General features: G+C 38.7%; 1 protein-coding gene across 7 annotated transcripts in view; it reads left to right on the plus strand.

Moving 5' to 3' along the window:
• Positions 1–15087, plus strand: part of SLC25A12 (solute carrier family 25 member 12) — a 217837-nt gene that overhangs the window by 176292 nt on the left and 26458 nt on the right. For all 7 annotated transcript variants that reach the window (XM_058300643.2, XM_071216300.1, XM_071216299.1 and 4 more), the window contains 4 exons: positions 101–247; positions 2752–2890; positions 3575–3668; positions 5603–5687. In XM_058300643.2, the coding sequence (XP_058156626.1) occupies positions 101–247; positions 2752–2890; positions 3575–3668; positions 5603–5687 (465 nt within the window). The remainder of the gene's footprint in view (positions 1–100; positions 248–2751; positions 2891–3574; positions 3669–5602; positions 5688–15087) is intronic.

Below are 15087 nucleotides of genomic sequence, written 5' to 3' on the forward strand. Positions count from 1 at the left end.
TGGTAAGTGCATGTGCGGGAGATTGCCCTTCCTTCCCAGAACATACTCTAGGGACGTGCTTCAGCCAACTTAATGCCCTAGTTCTACTTTTTCCCTCCAGGAGTTGCAATTGGAACATGCAAGACAAGCCTTTGCACTGAAAGATAAAAGCAAAAGTGGCTTGATTTCTGGGCTGGATTTCAGTGACATCATGGTTACCATTCGGTCTCACATGCTTACTCCTTTCGTGGAAGAGAACTTAGTTTCAGTAAGTAAAGAGCAAGTATTTTAACTTTCTGTAGATGGAGGTGTAATTCAGACTTATTTTCACAGCTCTACGTTTTAGCTATATCAGCAATTTGGGCAAACAGGTTTATCTGATTTCTTGTCGAACTTCTGCATAGAAAATGGAAACTTATGCTATAGACCTGATTGCCCATGGAGAGCTGTATTTAATGTAAAGATTCTGATGGTATGAAGCTTGTGGATATGGATAAAAATTCCATTGAAGGTAACATGGACAGTGGAGCCAGGTCAGAATGCCGTTTGTGGACTGAAAGAAGATAGACTTCTGGAATTTAAATGTTTTCACTACTGGAATTTCTGCTTCAGGATGGGGTACATGGAACTTGCCCTCTGCATTTCACCCACACTTAAATGTAGACTCAAGCATCATGGTCAGTGGCATTCCCTGCTTCTTCCAACCTTTTGAACTATTGGGCCCGTGTCTGTCTCCCTAGGCCATCTGACTCTCAGCTCTTCTAACTTCATGCATGGTAGGTAGAAGGTAAACAGGGCAGAGCCATCATCTCCCTCTCATATATTTCCAAATCGTTTATTTCCATTTACAGAGTCCAGTTCAAGAACAAGGGAGTTTGTAGACAAGGATGGGCATTAGTTTCCCAGCGGGCAGTACCTCTCCTAGGTACTAGTGCCTTCACCTTGGCCTCTCTCCACCCCACCAGGTTCCCAAAGCCTTGCTACAGGAATGGCTCCTTCCTTTGTTCCCTGCAGGGTGCTGTCCATTAGAGAGGGACCATCACTGGCCTCTGCACTGTTGTAATGACACGGCAGAAGGTAGGAGGAAGTGTGTGGCCATCGGCTCACTCCTCTCGCTGTTCCTTCACCCTGCACTGAACAGACACAGGTTTTTGTCCTGTCAGTTGCTAAGCTCTACAGAGTAATCATCTGGACCGAGAGCAAACTGTTGTCATCCACTTCCTCTGAAAGAGTGGTAAAGCTCCCTCACTATCCATTTTCTTGGCCATGCATTGTCCTTATGTATAAGTTTTTGATTGCTGCTTGTTTTAAATGGAGGAAAGCCAATGAGCACGTCTGTTGTTTCAGCTGAAGATCATTATGTCTGATTTAGGCTGGGGTAGAAAGATCAACTTCTGTTCTTTTTCTTCAGTGAAGTTGAACATGGAGCATGTCACTTTCTCCTGCACATTTCACCTCCTTGACACCTATCCCCCACTCCCTTACCCTCACCTCATACCCCAACCGGGAAAAAAAAAAAAAAAAAAAAAACTGAAAAAAGGAAGGAAAAGAAAGGGATAGAGGGAGGGAAGGAGGAAAGAAAGAGAATCCCAGAAGGAAATGCGCTCAGTGCCTTGGGCTAAGGGGATCCACTTAATCTTTTTCTACTGGGTTGGATAGACTGGACCTATTATAGCCTCAATTTTACCAAAAGCCATTCCAATCTGCAGAGGAATTTGAGTCCCTAGTCAGGTTCCTGGTATCCAAACTCAGGCTTATACAAATAGTATGTATATTTGGGTTACGGCATGCTGGTATGTGTGTGATGGGTAGTGAGTGGGGATACCTTTACCGTCAAATCCTACATGATTCTTAAAGACCATAATGATTAAGGTTGTCACATTGGTATTTAGATAAGCGTTTCCTTGAGTTTTTAATAGGGAATGTTTTCAATCATATGGGTTGTTCTGACACCTGGCTTAGAATTTAGACTTTTGTAAACTATGAAAAATATTCTGAGTTTATTTCCAGTGGCAGGCAGAGGGAGAAATTCCCTTCCCATCCTGCAGAGGTAATGCAGGCCCATTGTCCCTCCCCGTCCCCTCCCCAGGCAGGAGAGCCTCTTTTGCTCTCTTCCACTGAAGACATAACTTAAGGCAAATAAATCTTTCCCAGATTTTATGTGCATTTTTGAGATTGTTTGGTAAGTGTTCTTTTTATGATACAGATCCAGGACCCAGCACAGACTGAGGCCATTTCAATATCTTAATTATAACAATGACCTGAAGAAAACAAGATTAGGAGAAATTAATATAGTGAAATAGTCTTAAGATTTAAAGTTACCACTTGTTTTTGTGTTTTTGTTTTTTTTTAAATGGAGGGGAAAAAAATGAAAAATTGCTCCTTAAATTGTGCCTTGATATTTGGCTTATCCAGAATTAACAGGAGTTCCATAGCTAAAGGTCATAAAAAACATGTTTAAATAACCATTGTTTTTGATCTGTGATAATTATATTTGTTGTTTCTGACCTTACAGTAGGTGAACCATGAAGTCCAACTTCCAGATGTTGCTTTCTTCCTTAAAATCTAAATTATATCAACTCCCCGTAGGGCATGAACTGCACTGCGTGTTCCAGCGCGATGCTTTCCTTGTATTTACGGACTGTTAATCATTTTAATAACAAAGACTCCTTTGGATCATCTTTGAGAAAAGTGCAGTGTCCATAACTGTGTTTTTTTGTGGTTTTATTTTATTTTTTAACTTTCAACTCTTTGTGGTGTCATTTTACCTAGGCTGCTGGAGGGAGTATCTCACACCAGGTTAGCTTCTCCTACTTCAATGCATTTAACTCCTTACTGAATAACATGGAGCTTGTTCGTAAAATATATAGCACTCTAGCTGGCACGAGGAAAGACGTTGAAGTCACAAAGGGTAAGTTGTTTGTTTGTTTGTTTTAAAGCCGTATTTATTTGAATCTTAGCATTTTCACTCTGCTTCATCTAGGGCATGAGGTTGATCTAAGTTTACCAACTCTAAAGCCAGATCTAGAAAGCATGTTACTGTGTGTACATGCTTGGGCCATAATGGTCTCTGAAAATCCAAGTGGATTTAATGGGATGCTGAGGTCAGGAATGGAAAAGTAGCTGTGACAGTTTTGAAAAGAACCTTGGCCCAATCTGTCAAACAGGTCAGTGGCACTGTGGCAGCAGCTTGTTTGTACTAGGAAGGACTTGCCACTGAAAGATGGGCAAGACTACTCCTTTCCTTGAATCGTAGCAGGATGCCGTGGGTAATTGGAAAACAGTAACCTTGTAACTCTGGAGACCAAAGCCCATAAACAAGATAAGCGAGGGAATTCTAAAGAGTTTGTTTTATCTTCAGAGTTAATCTTTCTGCTGCTGTTGTTTCATCATCTTAATACTTTATCTTTTACCAGTTTTAAGAAATGTGTAGTTATTCTTGTATAGTTGAACTTAGGTGTTTCAATTCAGTTCTCGATTTTTAAAGTAATGCTAAAGTACTGTTAACTTTCAGATTATAATTGATTAAGGTAAAAGTTTGATGTATGTTAATAACCTTTAAAGATTAAAAAAAATTTTTTTCCTCCTCTTCCAGAGGAATTTGCCCAGAATGCCATACGCTTTGGACAAGTCACCCCATTGGAAATTGATATCCTCTACCAGCTTGCAGACTTATATAATGCTACAGGGTAACTATTCCAATAGTTCTTCATGATATTTATTATAGGACAGTTCTTTTAAAATCTGAAACAATGGCGTTTTCTCAGTTCATTTCATCAGTAGTCTACTCAGTCTGCTAAAATCCAGGAGAGAAAGGCAGCTATGAGAATCGGGAGAAGAAAGAGACAAAGAGAAGTGTGGGGGAGCCCAAAGAAGAGATAGAGAAGAGGGGAGATGGAAAAAAGAGGGAAGGAAAGAGAAGGGAGGAGATGGAGGGGGATTGAGAAGAAAGGTGGGGGAGTGGGGAAGAGGAATGAGGGAAGAGAGGGAAGTGAGAAAGCTGAGAGGGAAGAAAAAGAAAATTTAATCTGGGCTCTCTGGAGGTGTTAGAAATTTCAAGAGATTTCTGGAGATTTGTCTAAATTTGTAGGCCTGAGGTGCATGTTCATGTTCAAGACTCTTTTGGTTCATGATAAATGGTCATTTTACTTAATGGTATGGTCCATTTTGTGTTGGAGCATACCATTTTCCTGAGATATGCCTGTGGCATTATCACCATAGTTACCATCGCAGACAGGATCAGATTTTTATATTCTATTTTTAGATAAAAGAAACCAGAGCAGAGAGGATATATAATTGCAAAGTCTTATTAAGTCCCAGAAAACTCCTTATCTGTGGGCACCCAGGAAGACCTGCAGGATAAGGGATTTATAATCCATTAAGAGATCAGACTTTGTTTAGTCCCTTCTACTAGTTCTTTTGTTTTTTTAAAAAAAGATTTATTTATTTATTTATTTCTCTCCCCTTCCCCCCTCCCCCCCACCCCCACCCCGGTTGTCTGTTCTCTGCATCTTCTTTGTCTGCTTCTGTTGTCAGCGGCATGGGAATCTGTGTTTCTTTTTGTTGCATCATCTTGTTGTGTCAGCTCTGTGTGTGCAGCACCATTCCTGGGCAGGCTGCACTTTCTTTCTCACTGGGTGGCTCTCCTTATGGGGCGCACTCCTTGTGTGTGGGGCTCCCCTACACGGGGGATACCCCTGCGTGGCAGGGCACTCCTTGCGCACATCAGCACTGTGCATGGGCCAGCTGCACACGGGTCAAGGAGGCCCGGGGTTTGTACTGAGGACCTCCCATGTGGTAGACGGACGCCCTAACCACTGGGCCAAGTCCGCTTCCCTACTAGTTCTTTAAGTGCAGGAATATCTGAAAAAAAAAAGGTTTTGAGGGCTAATAGAAGTTGAATGTCTGTGGGGGATTTGTTGTCTCCATGGCATGTAATGAGTTGTTGGACTGGAGATGATATCAAGTAGATCAACCAGTCTGGTGACTGACACAGAATACCAGGCTGTGTCTCATCCACCCAGAATTCACATTTTTAGACACAGATTTTGAGCCATCTTCATGAGAATAAATGCTTTTAAAGAGTGTTTCTCAAAGCTGGATCTGAAGCAGGCTTCTAACCGGCTCATGGAAGGTACTTATTTAAAAAAAATTTTTTCCAGAAACAATAGTGCGGGTGGTTTAAAACTCAAAGAGTTTAAAGGAGTATGCAGTCAAAAAGTCTCCCTCGTCCTCTGTGCCTTTCTATGATGACACCCAGCATTTTTCAGTTATGTGTGTATCCTTCCTGAAGTCTACATTAAATATATATGTTTAGGGCATAGTATGTAATCAATGCCTTTTCTTTTCTTTGGCAAGAATTATTTCACTTTTAATATCTACCACTGGAATATTTTTAAATTCATACATTTCACCTTATTTTTCTGGAGTCTTTTGCTTTTTGTTGTGGCAAATAGGGTCTGAAGAATTTTTTTCTCACTAACGTGAACTGTGTCAATAGGGAAATAGTACTTTTAAACCATACTTAATTTTCTTTCTGTTTTTTTCCTGAAGAAAGATCACCTTATTATGAAGAGTTGGTTGGTGTTTAACAATTCTTTCTTTCCCATATTTTTGCCTGAAGGCGCTTGACTTTGGCAGATATTGAGAGAATAGCCCCATTGGCTGAGGGTGCCTTACCTTACAACTTGGCAGAACTTCAGAGACAGGTAAGAAGAGCCATAATATAATCACCTTAAAAATGCTGAAGTATTATGTTCATAATAGCCTAAGGCTCCTGAATACTAAGAAAATTAAAAACCGCTTTCCTGAAAAAGACTTGACTTAGCTCAGAGATTAAAATTTATAGAACTGCTTTTACCCCCACCCTTATAGGGTAGTTCTGTGGATTAACTCGATTTATATTTGTGTTTTTTTCTTTTAGCTTATTACAATAAGGAAAGTAAGACCATAAACAGAGATAGACTTGGCCTCCTTTCCCCTAGAATTAGTCGTCTTTTCCTTTTCATTTGTCTAGTCATGTTTAAAGGCTAGTTTAAGTTCACTCTGTAATTAAACTGATATGTACAGGATTTTTAAAATACAAAGTATTCCTGTAACAAAAGAAATCTTTCACTGGGATTAGGCCTTATAGATTATAGCGATAAAAAGGGAAAACAATATCTAATTAATGAACCATGAAGAAAACTTTGCCTTTTATTGCATTTTTGATAAAATATTATTAAAAAAAAAAGTTAAGTATGATTAGTACATTAGCTTCTGAGTCCTATAAAGTTAACACAGTACTTTTAAAAAGATACTCTCTTTGAAGGAAAAAAAAAACACATAAATTACCTTGAAAGTTTTCATTGAAACCCCTTCTGTAGCTCTTGGAGGAAGCTTGCAGCAAATGCTCATTTGACATTGTGGGTGAAGGTCAGGAGGGCTAGTCTTTGTCCTCCTGGTACTTCCAGTTCTACTTTACATAATCAAAATCAAGAACTTCTATAGTCAGGTTGAAGTAAACTGAAAATAGAAAACGTTGCTTTTCTATGTTCCTTTTAGGTTAGTACTTTAATAGTTTGCTCGGTTTAGTATAATTATCTGCAGAGTAAAATGTATCTGTAACCCATTACATTTTAGCTTCTTTTGAAACAAAGAGCTCTTTCTGCTGCCATCAAAGTTTATTTCCATTGTAAGCTCTTAAATCTTTTAAAAAGACATGAATTTATTCCAGTTCATGGATTCTTAATAAAATATTATAATTAAAAAAGACTGTTGAGATATTTAAATTAAAGAGTTCTTACTGAATTTAATACTATGTTTTGTTATAAACATTTGTGAAAATTGCTTTTGAGTTTTGAAAAATTTTATTTCAAAAGGAGATATTTTAGAGTGTTCCATATCTTTTATAGCTTTCCCTGGGTATATCCTTATTATATGTCATTGGGGGACATTTCATTTAGCTTATTAAAAACAATGTAAATTGAATTTTAAAATTTCAACTCAATCCTGCTTTCTCAGCTTGTCTGCTGCTCTTACTTTTCTCTTTACCTACTCCTCTTGCCTCTAGCTGCCTTGCTGGAGGTCAGATCTGAAGTTCGTTTTGCAATCTTTGGCGCCATGTTTCTTAGTCCTTCAGAAGGTGACATAATTCTGCAATCACTGAGTTCTCTGAGAGATAGATGGACTGGAAGATAGTTTGCCTGCCTTCAGTGGCAGGCTCATGCCTCCAAGGTCTTGTCAGATACTTCGGAATGAGCAGTGATAAAAACCACCACTTTCTTCTCCCTGGATTTCTGATTGGTATCCAGGGTGGTAATGCAGTCCTATCTTGTCCCCAGCCAGCGGGATGCCACAGGGACCCAGAGCCTGCAGGAAGTGAGCAGGGGTCTTGGGCATTGCTACGGCACCCCCAAGGAAGAACCTCAGGGCCTGCATTGTTTTTTCCTCACATGTGTCAGATAGATTGTGTATCTTACTGCTGTAGGTTGGTACAGAGACATAAAAATAGAGATTGTAACACAATACGCATGAACCTGGAAGAGGTCATGTCAAGTGAAATAAGCCAGACACACACACACAAAACAAATATATATCATCTCACTTATATGCAATATCTAGAATAAGCAAATTTCATATTGACAGATAGTAGATTACGATTGTAAGGTTGGAGGGCGTGAGGGGATAAGGAGCTCTTGCTCAATGGTGCTGAGTGTTTGAGGTAATGGATGGTGGTGATGGTAGCACAATACTGTGAATTTAATACCACTGAATTGTACACTTGAAAGTGGTTAAAACGTAACTTTTGAATTGTATATATGTTGCTACAATTAAAAGTTTTTAAAAATTGCGATGCTAAATGTATTTTTTCCTGTAAATCATTGCACAAATGTAACACAAGAAAATGAAACTCAATAGACATCATAAATAATTTCTAGAATTATTGAAACAGATTTATGACAGTAATGAAAAGGGATTTAACCTAATGTCTTTAGCTACATCCATTGTGAAATGTGACCTTTACTGTCCTTGGGATCTGGTACAAGTTTCTGTGGGCCTTTGTTTTCCCTTTGGTAAAATGAGAGCCTTGAAATATTTCCAAGAACCCTTCAGTATACTGTAAAATGATGTAAGTTAATGGATCTTATTTTTGAAAGTCTAATTTTAACATGCTTTTTCCTTTGTAGCATTTAAATTTTTTTAAAAAAAGATTTTATTTATTTATTTCTCTCCGTTCCCCCCCGCCCCCCCCCCCCCCGTTGTCTGTTCTTTGTCTATTTGCTGCGTCTTCTTTGTCCACTTCTGTTATTGTCAGTGGCACAGGAATCTGTGTCTCTTTTTGTTGCGTCATCTTGTTGTGTCAGCTCTCCGTGTGTGCGGCACCATTCCTGGGCAGGCTGAACTTTCTTGCACACTGGGCGACTCTCCTTACGGGGTGCATTCCTTGAGCGTGGGGCTCCCCTATGCAGGAGACACCCCTGCGTGGCAGGGCACTCCTTATCAGCACTGCGCATGGGCCAGCTCCACACAGGTCAAGGAAACCTGGGGTTTGAACCGCAGACCTCCCATGTGGTAGACGGACGCCCTATCCACTGGGCCAAGTCTGCTTCCCCATTTAAATTTTTATAAGGAATATAGATTAAGACTCAAACAGAATAATATGAAAATATGCCTAAGTTCTTATAGCAACCAAAAACCAAAGTAATAAAGTTTTGCATTTTCAGTCTTAAAAAACTTTCATAGTTAACATATTTCAGATTTATGAGGCATTTCAAGGTAGCCATATAGACTACAACTTTAGTGAGTCAGTTTTAAGTATTACTCAATTCACAGAATTACAGTAATCCTAAACATAACTACTCCCATGTCTCTTTTATGAGACACCTTTCATTCTCTTGTAATCTTTCCTAAAAATCCCAAACTAAGAAAATATGATTATTTGCATTTGGTATATAGAAATGTTCTCCTATAAAGTAGGAAGAAGGGTACACGCCTGCTATTATCTCAACACTAGTTTTCAACCCGTGAAAGTTTTATTATAAAAACATTTGCACATGATAGAGAATTTGTGAGTTCAGAAATATAAGAGAAGTTAAGAGAGAGTCAGTGGCTAAGAACTTGGACTCTGATTATGTAAAATGTCTCTGTTCTCAGTCTCCTCATTTATTAAATGGGAATAGCAGTACCCATTTCATAGGGTTCTTGTGAGAATTACTTGAGATAATGACTTGGGTCAGTTCTGACACTCAACAGGCATGCAGTGAGTGTTCGCTGCTGCTGTGCTGGTGGTATTGCTCTTACTGAATATGAGAATCCTGGGAAACGGACTTTGGCCCAGTGGTTAGGGCGTCCGTCTACCATATGGGAGGTCCGCGGTTCAAACCCCGGGCCTCCTTGACCCGTGTGGAGCTGGCCATGCGCAGTGCTGATGCGCGCAAGGAGTGCCGTGCCACACAGGGGTGTCCCCCGCGTGGGGGAGCCCCACGCGCAAGGAGTGCACCCGTGAGGAGGAAAGCCGCCCAGCGTGAAAAGGAAGAGCAGCCTGCCCAGGAATGGCGCCGCCCACACTTCCCATGCTGCTGACGACAACAGAAGCGGACAAAGAAACAAGAGGCAGCAAAAAGACACCAAGAACAGACAACCGGGGGAGGGGGGGAAATTAAATAAATAAATAAATCTTTAAAAAATATATATATATGAGAATCCTATCAGCACATTCCAAGATGGGCTCAAATACATACGTAACACAACTACTTGATCTAGCCTCGCTTCCCTAGGTGCAGCGGCTTGGGAAGTGAGGGAAAAATTATAGCTTTGTATTTTCTTTTGTATCACCTGAAATGTTTTACTTTTAAAATTTTTTTGCACTATCTGATAGTCTACCAGTTACCTAAAAAGTCAATTAGTGATGGCTATCAATATAGGGAAAAAAGTCCCTATGCCATACCATACATGAAATCTATTCCAGATGGAATATTCTAAATGTGAAAGATAAAAGCTTTTAGATGACAACATAGGAGACTATATTCATGAGATAAGCTAAGATTTCATAAACAGGGTACAAAACACGGTCATAAAGGAAAAGGTTACTAAGTTGAACTTCACTAAATTTAAGTACTTCATTCATCAAAAGATGCCAATATGTGGATGAAAAGAAAAGAAGCTTCAGAGTTACAGAAGATCTTTGCAGTATATTTAACTAACAGGATTTGTGTCCAAAATATATAAAGAATTACAAATTCATAAGGAAAAGCAGAAACTCCATTAGAAAAATGGGTTAAAGACTTGAACAGAAATCTCACAAAAGAGGATGTCTAAATTATTAATAAAAGAAAGAGAAAAAAAGAAAAAAGTTTCTTAATCTCATTAGCAAACAGGGAAAATGCACATTAAAAACTATAATTAGATGTTATTGTATACTAACCCGTTTGGCCAGTATTATAGTCTGATAGTTCAGGAGGTGGAGGTGACTCTCATAAACTGTTGACATCATAACTTTGGAAACTGTTTGGCAATGTTAACTACAGCTGAAGAGTCGCAAACCCTATGACCTGTCATCCCCCTTCCTGGGTATAGTCCTGAGCAGAAATGAGTACATGTGAGCATTAAAAAGCATATTTATAGGGAAGTGGATGTAGCTCAAGTTGTTAAGCACCTCCTTCCCAATTACGAGCACCTGGTTCGAACCCAACCACCTGGGTTCTATCCCTGGTACCTCCTAAAAGCAAAACAAGCAAACAAATGAAAAACCAACTTGGAGGAGCTGGCATAGCTCAGTGGTTGAGGGCCAGCTTCCCACATAGGAGGTCCTGGGTTCAGTCACTGGCCCTGGTATCTCTCAGAAAGAAAAAAAAAAAGACATTTATAGCAGTGAAATTTGTAATAGCAAAAAATTGTTACAACTTAAATGTTCATCAACAGTAGCATGGATAAATATATCTGCAGAGATGATAATGGAAATGTTGACTTGGAGAAAATGAGTTAAAGGGGGGGAACGCAGGAGATTGCAGAGAGAAGAGGGATATATATGTTATTTTATAGCATGAAGTAATTTGGACTAAAACCAGGTTAAAGATTATTTTTTTGACCTGTGTGAACAAACTTCTTTGCTGTACATTTTCAACAACAAAAAATGGAACAATTACTTTTCAACTGTGGGGTAAATGATCTTCAGTGGCCTAACTTGGGCATATATGCACTTTAAAAATTTTTTTTGCTTCTATGGGAAGTTTTTTTCAAGCTACAAACCACTCAGAAAAAGAACTTTTGTAATATATTCTGGGTTGGACTCTGCCAAAACGATCAGAATGTTTTTATCTCTATTTCATAGCATTCCTTAGACATTGGACTTTTTCTCATCTGTATATTTTACATTCTCATGGACCTTCTTTGAACTATGGATTCATACACAGAGAAAGCATTACAGTCCATGTATTCCTTTTTTGGAACTTTTAATCTGTGACGTTTTAACATAACAAGATCTTTTTATGTAATTGCTATTTATTTATTAACAATTTGCCTTGCTTAAATTATTGGATTTAAAGATTTGTTACAGTCTTACATACAACTTAACTACCTCCTGAATGATAGTAAATTATATATTGTGTAACATTCAGGGAGTTGGATGGATGGATAGATAGATTACAAAGATAGATAGATAGATAGATAGATAGATAGATAGATAGATAGATAGATAGATAGATAGATAGATACATAGATACATAGATATATAGGTAGATAGATATTCTTTACCCCCATCCTCTATACTGTCAGGTCTTTGAGTTTTACTCTTGCTTTATAAGACCAAGAATACTGAATTCAAAATCAGGAGTATTGAATTCAAAGATGTGATTTGCAGGCAGAGGAATTTTGCTTTGTTTGCCCTACACTTTCCATTGCCATTCTAGTCACCCGTTTTGGTTGGTATAGAATCCAGCATTTTTTATCCCCCCTCTCCTCTGCTCAGTATAAAATTCTTGGGCTTTTTCTTCCTTTTCGTCTACCCATAAATAGTGCATCATTTGGAAGAGGCAGTTCTCTTTATTGGATTGGCATGCTGCATGAAGGAGCTTGGTCTGAGAAGGTTGCTTGACTTATTAACAGGATCTAGCCATATCCAATTTTCATTTCTAGGATGGGGTGCATTAAACACAAAAACAAACAGACCTTTCCTGTCCAAAGGAGGTCTCACCTCATTTCCTGTCATGCTTAGGGAGCAGGTTAAAAATCATTTAAGATGCCCAACTCTTGTTTTGCTTTGAAAATCACTTAATTAACCTTGTTAAATATCAACCTTCATGATCATAATCATAACCTTAAGAGAAAGAGTGCCTTTTCCTTTGGCCCATTTGCTCACGGTAGGCGATCTTCATAGTGCTAAGTATTTTCTTTCAACCTAAATGCTAAAAATTCAGTACACAGTCATTAATAGGGATGACAGCTACAGTAGCATTCTATTCATGAATATTCATGAAATGAAATCCATAGCATTAATTATATTAATTTACATACCTGAATACAAGTGAACCATAAGTTATAGTTATAACTAGGCCTAAAAAAACACCTTGGTAACCATATATTGTATGTTTTCTTATAAATGCTTCTTAATAGGGTGGAGGTGACATTTCTTTCAAAAGGCATTTGGGTATTTATAGTTAAGAGATTTTTTAGCTAAGAATTAAAGCACAGTATAATCCTTCAATTTTCACAGGATTTTGTAGAGCTTATAAACATTCTCTGAAGGAAGAGAGTATAAAGAAAAATGTATGTGGTTGAAACCTTTTGTACTAATAAGGGAATTAGTGGTTGTCTGATGCTTATTGGGGATCATAGTCATTTTATTCTATGAATTTTAATTCAACATATTCTTTTTTTTTTTTAAAGATTTATTTATTTTTATTTATTGCTCTCCCCGTCTATCTGCTTTGTGTTCTTCTTTGTCTGCTTCTGTAGTTGCCAGCGGCACAGGAATCTGTGTCTCTTTGTTGTTGTGTCATCTTGTGTGTCAGCTCTCCGTGCATGTGGCACCATTCCTGGGCAGGCTGCACTTTCTTTCGTGCTGGGCGGTTCTCCTTATGGGGCGTATTCCTTGCGCGTAGGTCTCCCCTATGTGGGGGCCACCCCTGCGTGGCAGGGCACTCCTTGTGCACATCAGCACTGCGCGTGGGCCAGCTCCACACGGGTCAAGGAAGCCCGGGGTTTGAACCACGGACCTCCCATGTAGTAGACAGCCGCCCTAACCACTGGGCCAAGTCCGCTTCCCATCAACATATTCTTTTGAGAAGGCACGGATTGAAAATAATTAGAATCTATGAGAATGAAGTTTATTTTCACCCCATGTTGTAATTGAGAAACTTCAGGTTTAGAAAAAAGTTTTATATACCTGGTTTTTAGAAGTTGGAAACATATATACTATGTGTTCAATAGGTAGCATAACAGCTACATTGACTTAAAAGAATTAAAAAATATAATACTCGAATTTGTTTCAAAATGTGTTATGTTAAACATCATCTTTGCCTTGGAGGAACTGATTGTGTGTATGTTTTTAGCCATGGTGTCCTGGAAACAAAGTATCAGAATTAACTGAAGCTTAGCTATCGCTATATTACAAATGGTTCAGTTAACATTAAAAAAGTTAATTGAAGTGAATTCAATCAATATCACACTTCAAAGTGATACCAAAAAAATGTTTTTACATTAGTAAATGAAAAGTAAAAACTATTCAAAAGTATTTCATTTTTATCTTTCTTTTACAATTTCTGTTTTTTTATGTTTTTAAATATTATATGCAATTTTATAATGTGTTTTACTTGATTCTCCCCCCTTCCTCAACCTCCGTTGTCCACTCTCTGTGTCTATTTGCTGTGTGTTCTTCTGTGTCTGTTGTAGTCTCCTTAGGCGGCTCTGAGAACCCATCCTGGGACCTTCCAGAGTGGAGGAGAGGCAATTATTCTCTTGTGCCACCTCAGCTCCCTAGTTTGCTGCGTCTCATATTGTCTCTTCTCTGTGTCTCTTTTTTATTGCGTCGTCTTGCTGCATCAGCTCTCCGTGTGGGTGGCACCACTCCTGGGTGGGCTGCCCTCCTTGCATGGGGCACCCCTGTGCGGGGCGACACTCCTCGCACATGATAGCACTCCACATAGGCCAGCTCGCCACATGGGCCAGGAGGCCCTGGGTATCGAACCCTGGACCTCCTATATGGTAGGTGGAAGCGCTATCAGTTGAGCCACATCCATGTCCCTAAATTTTTATTTAGATAATTAGTACAGTGGAATATGTATAGAACTTATAATTGAAATCATTTATTGGGGCTGGAAGCTTAGAAATCATTAACAGGTAGGAGTGTTCAATCATAAACAATTGTTGGCAACCATTGGCTTAAAGAATGGTGGAGAATGAAGTAGGGAGTTCAAGTCCATCGTTCAGCTCGTTTCCCAGTCCTAGTGAGACTTTTTGCAAGTCACCTGACCTGTCCATGGTGTGGCCACCTTATCTTTGTATGTACGATGGACTAACCAAATAGCTCAGCATGGTCCCACTGTCAGTAGGAATTGCCTCACAAGGGAGCTTACTTACAGATCAAAAAACATCCGACCCCTATGCCACAGATCCTGAGTGTTTGGTACAGTATTTTCACCATTTGGGAGGCAGTCAATCTCTAAACAGTCAAAATTAGTCTTATTATTACAGGAATAAACAGAACAAAAAGTTATCTTTTTGGTTGGCACATTTTCTGCTATTCTTTGAATGAATAAAAATTGGGTTTATAATAAAGGTTTTGTTAAAATACCCTTTTTCTCTTACTAGATGCCAAATAAAAACATCAATTTCAAGTTATTAATGACTTATTTTAGTTACAGCATATAAATCAAACATAATGGATGGCTGTGCAGTTTCATTGTACAGTTGCATGGGTTAACTTGATGGGAAAAACATGTATTTCCTACAAGATCATTATGATTATGGCCTGCTATGTGCAGCTTTTTTCTTTTTTTATGATGATTTCTTCCATATGTTATATTCAGTTTTGGATGTACTAGATCTGTGTTTACACCAAATTGGATTATAATAAAATTGGTATTTGGGATAGGTGAGATTTATAAGATTGCAGTGATATTGTTTGAAGTG

This window comes from Dasypus novemcinctus, chromosome 7, assembly GCF_030445035.2.
Source record: "Dasypus novemcinctus isolate mDasNov1 chromosome 7, mDasNov1.1.hap2, whole genome shotgun sequence".
Classification (NCBI taxonomy): domain Eukaryota; kingdom Metazoa; phylum Chordata; class Mammalia; order Cingulata; family Dasypodidae; genus Dasypus; species Dasypus novemcinctus.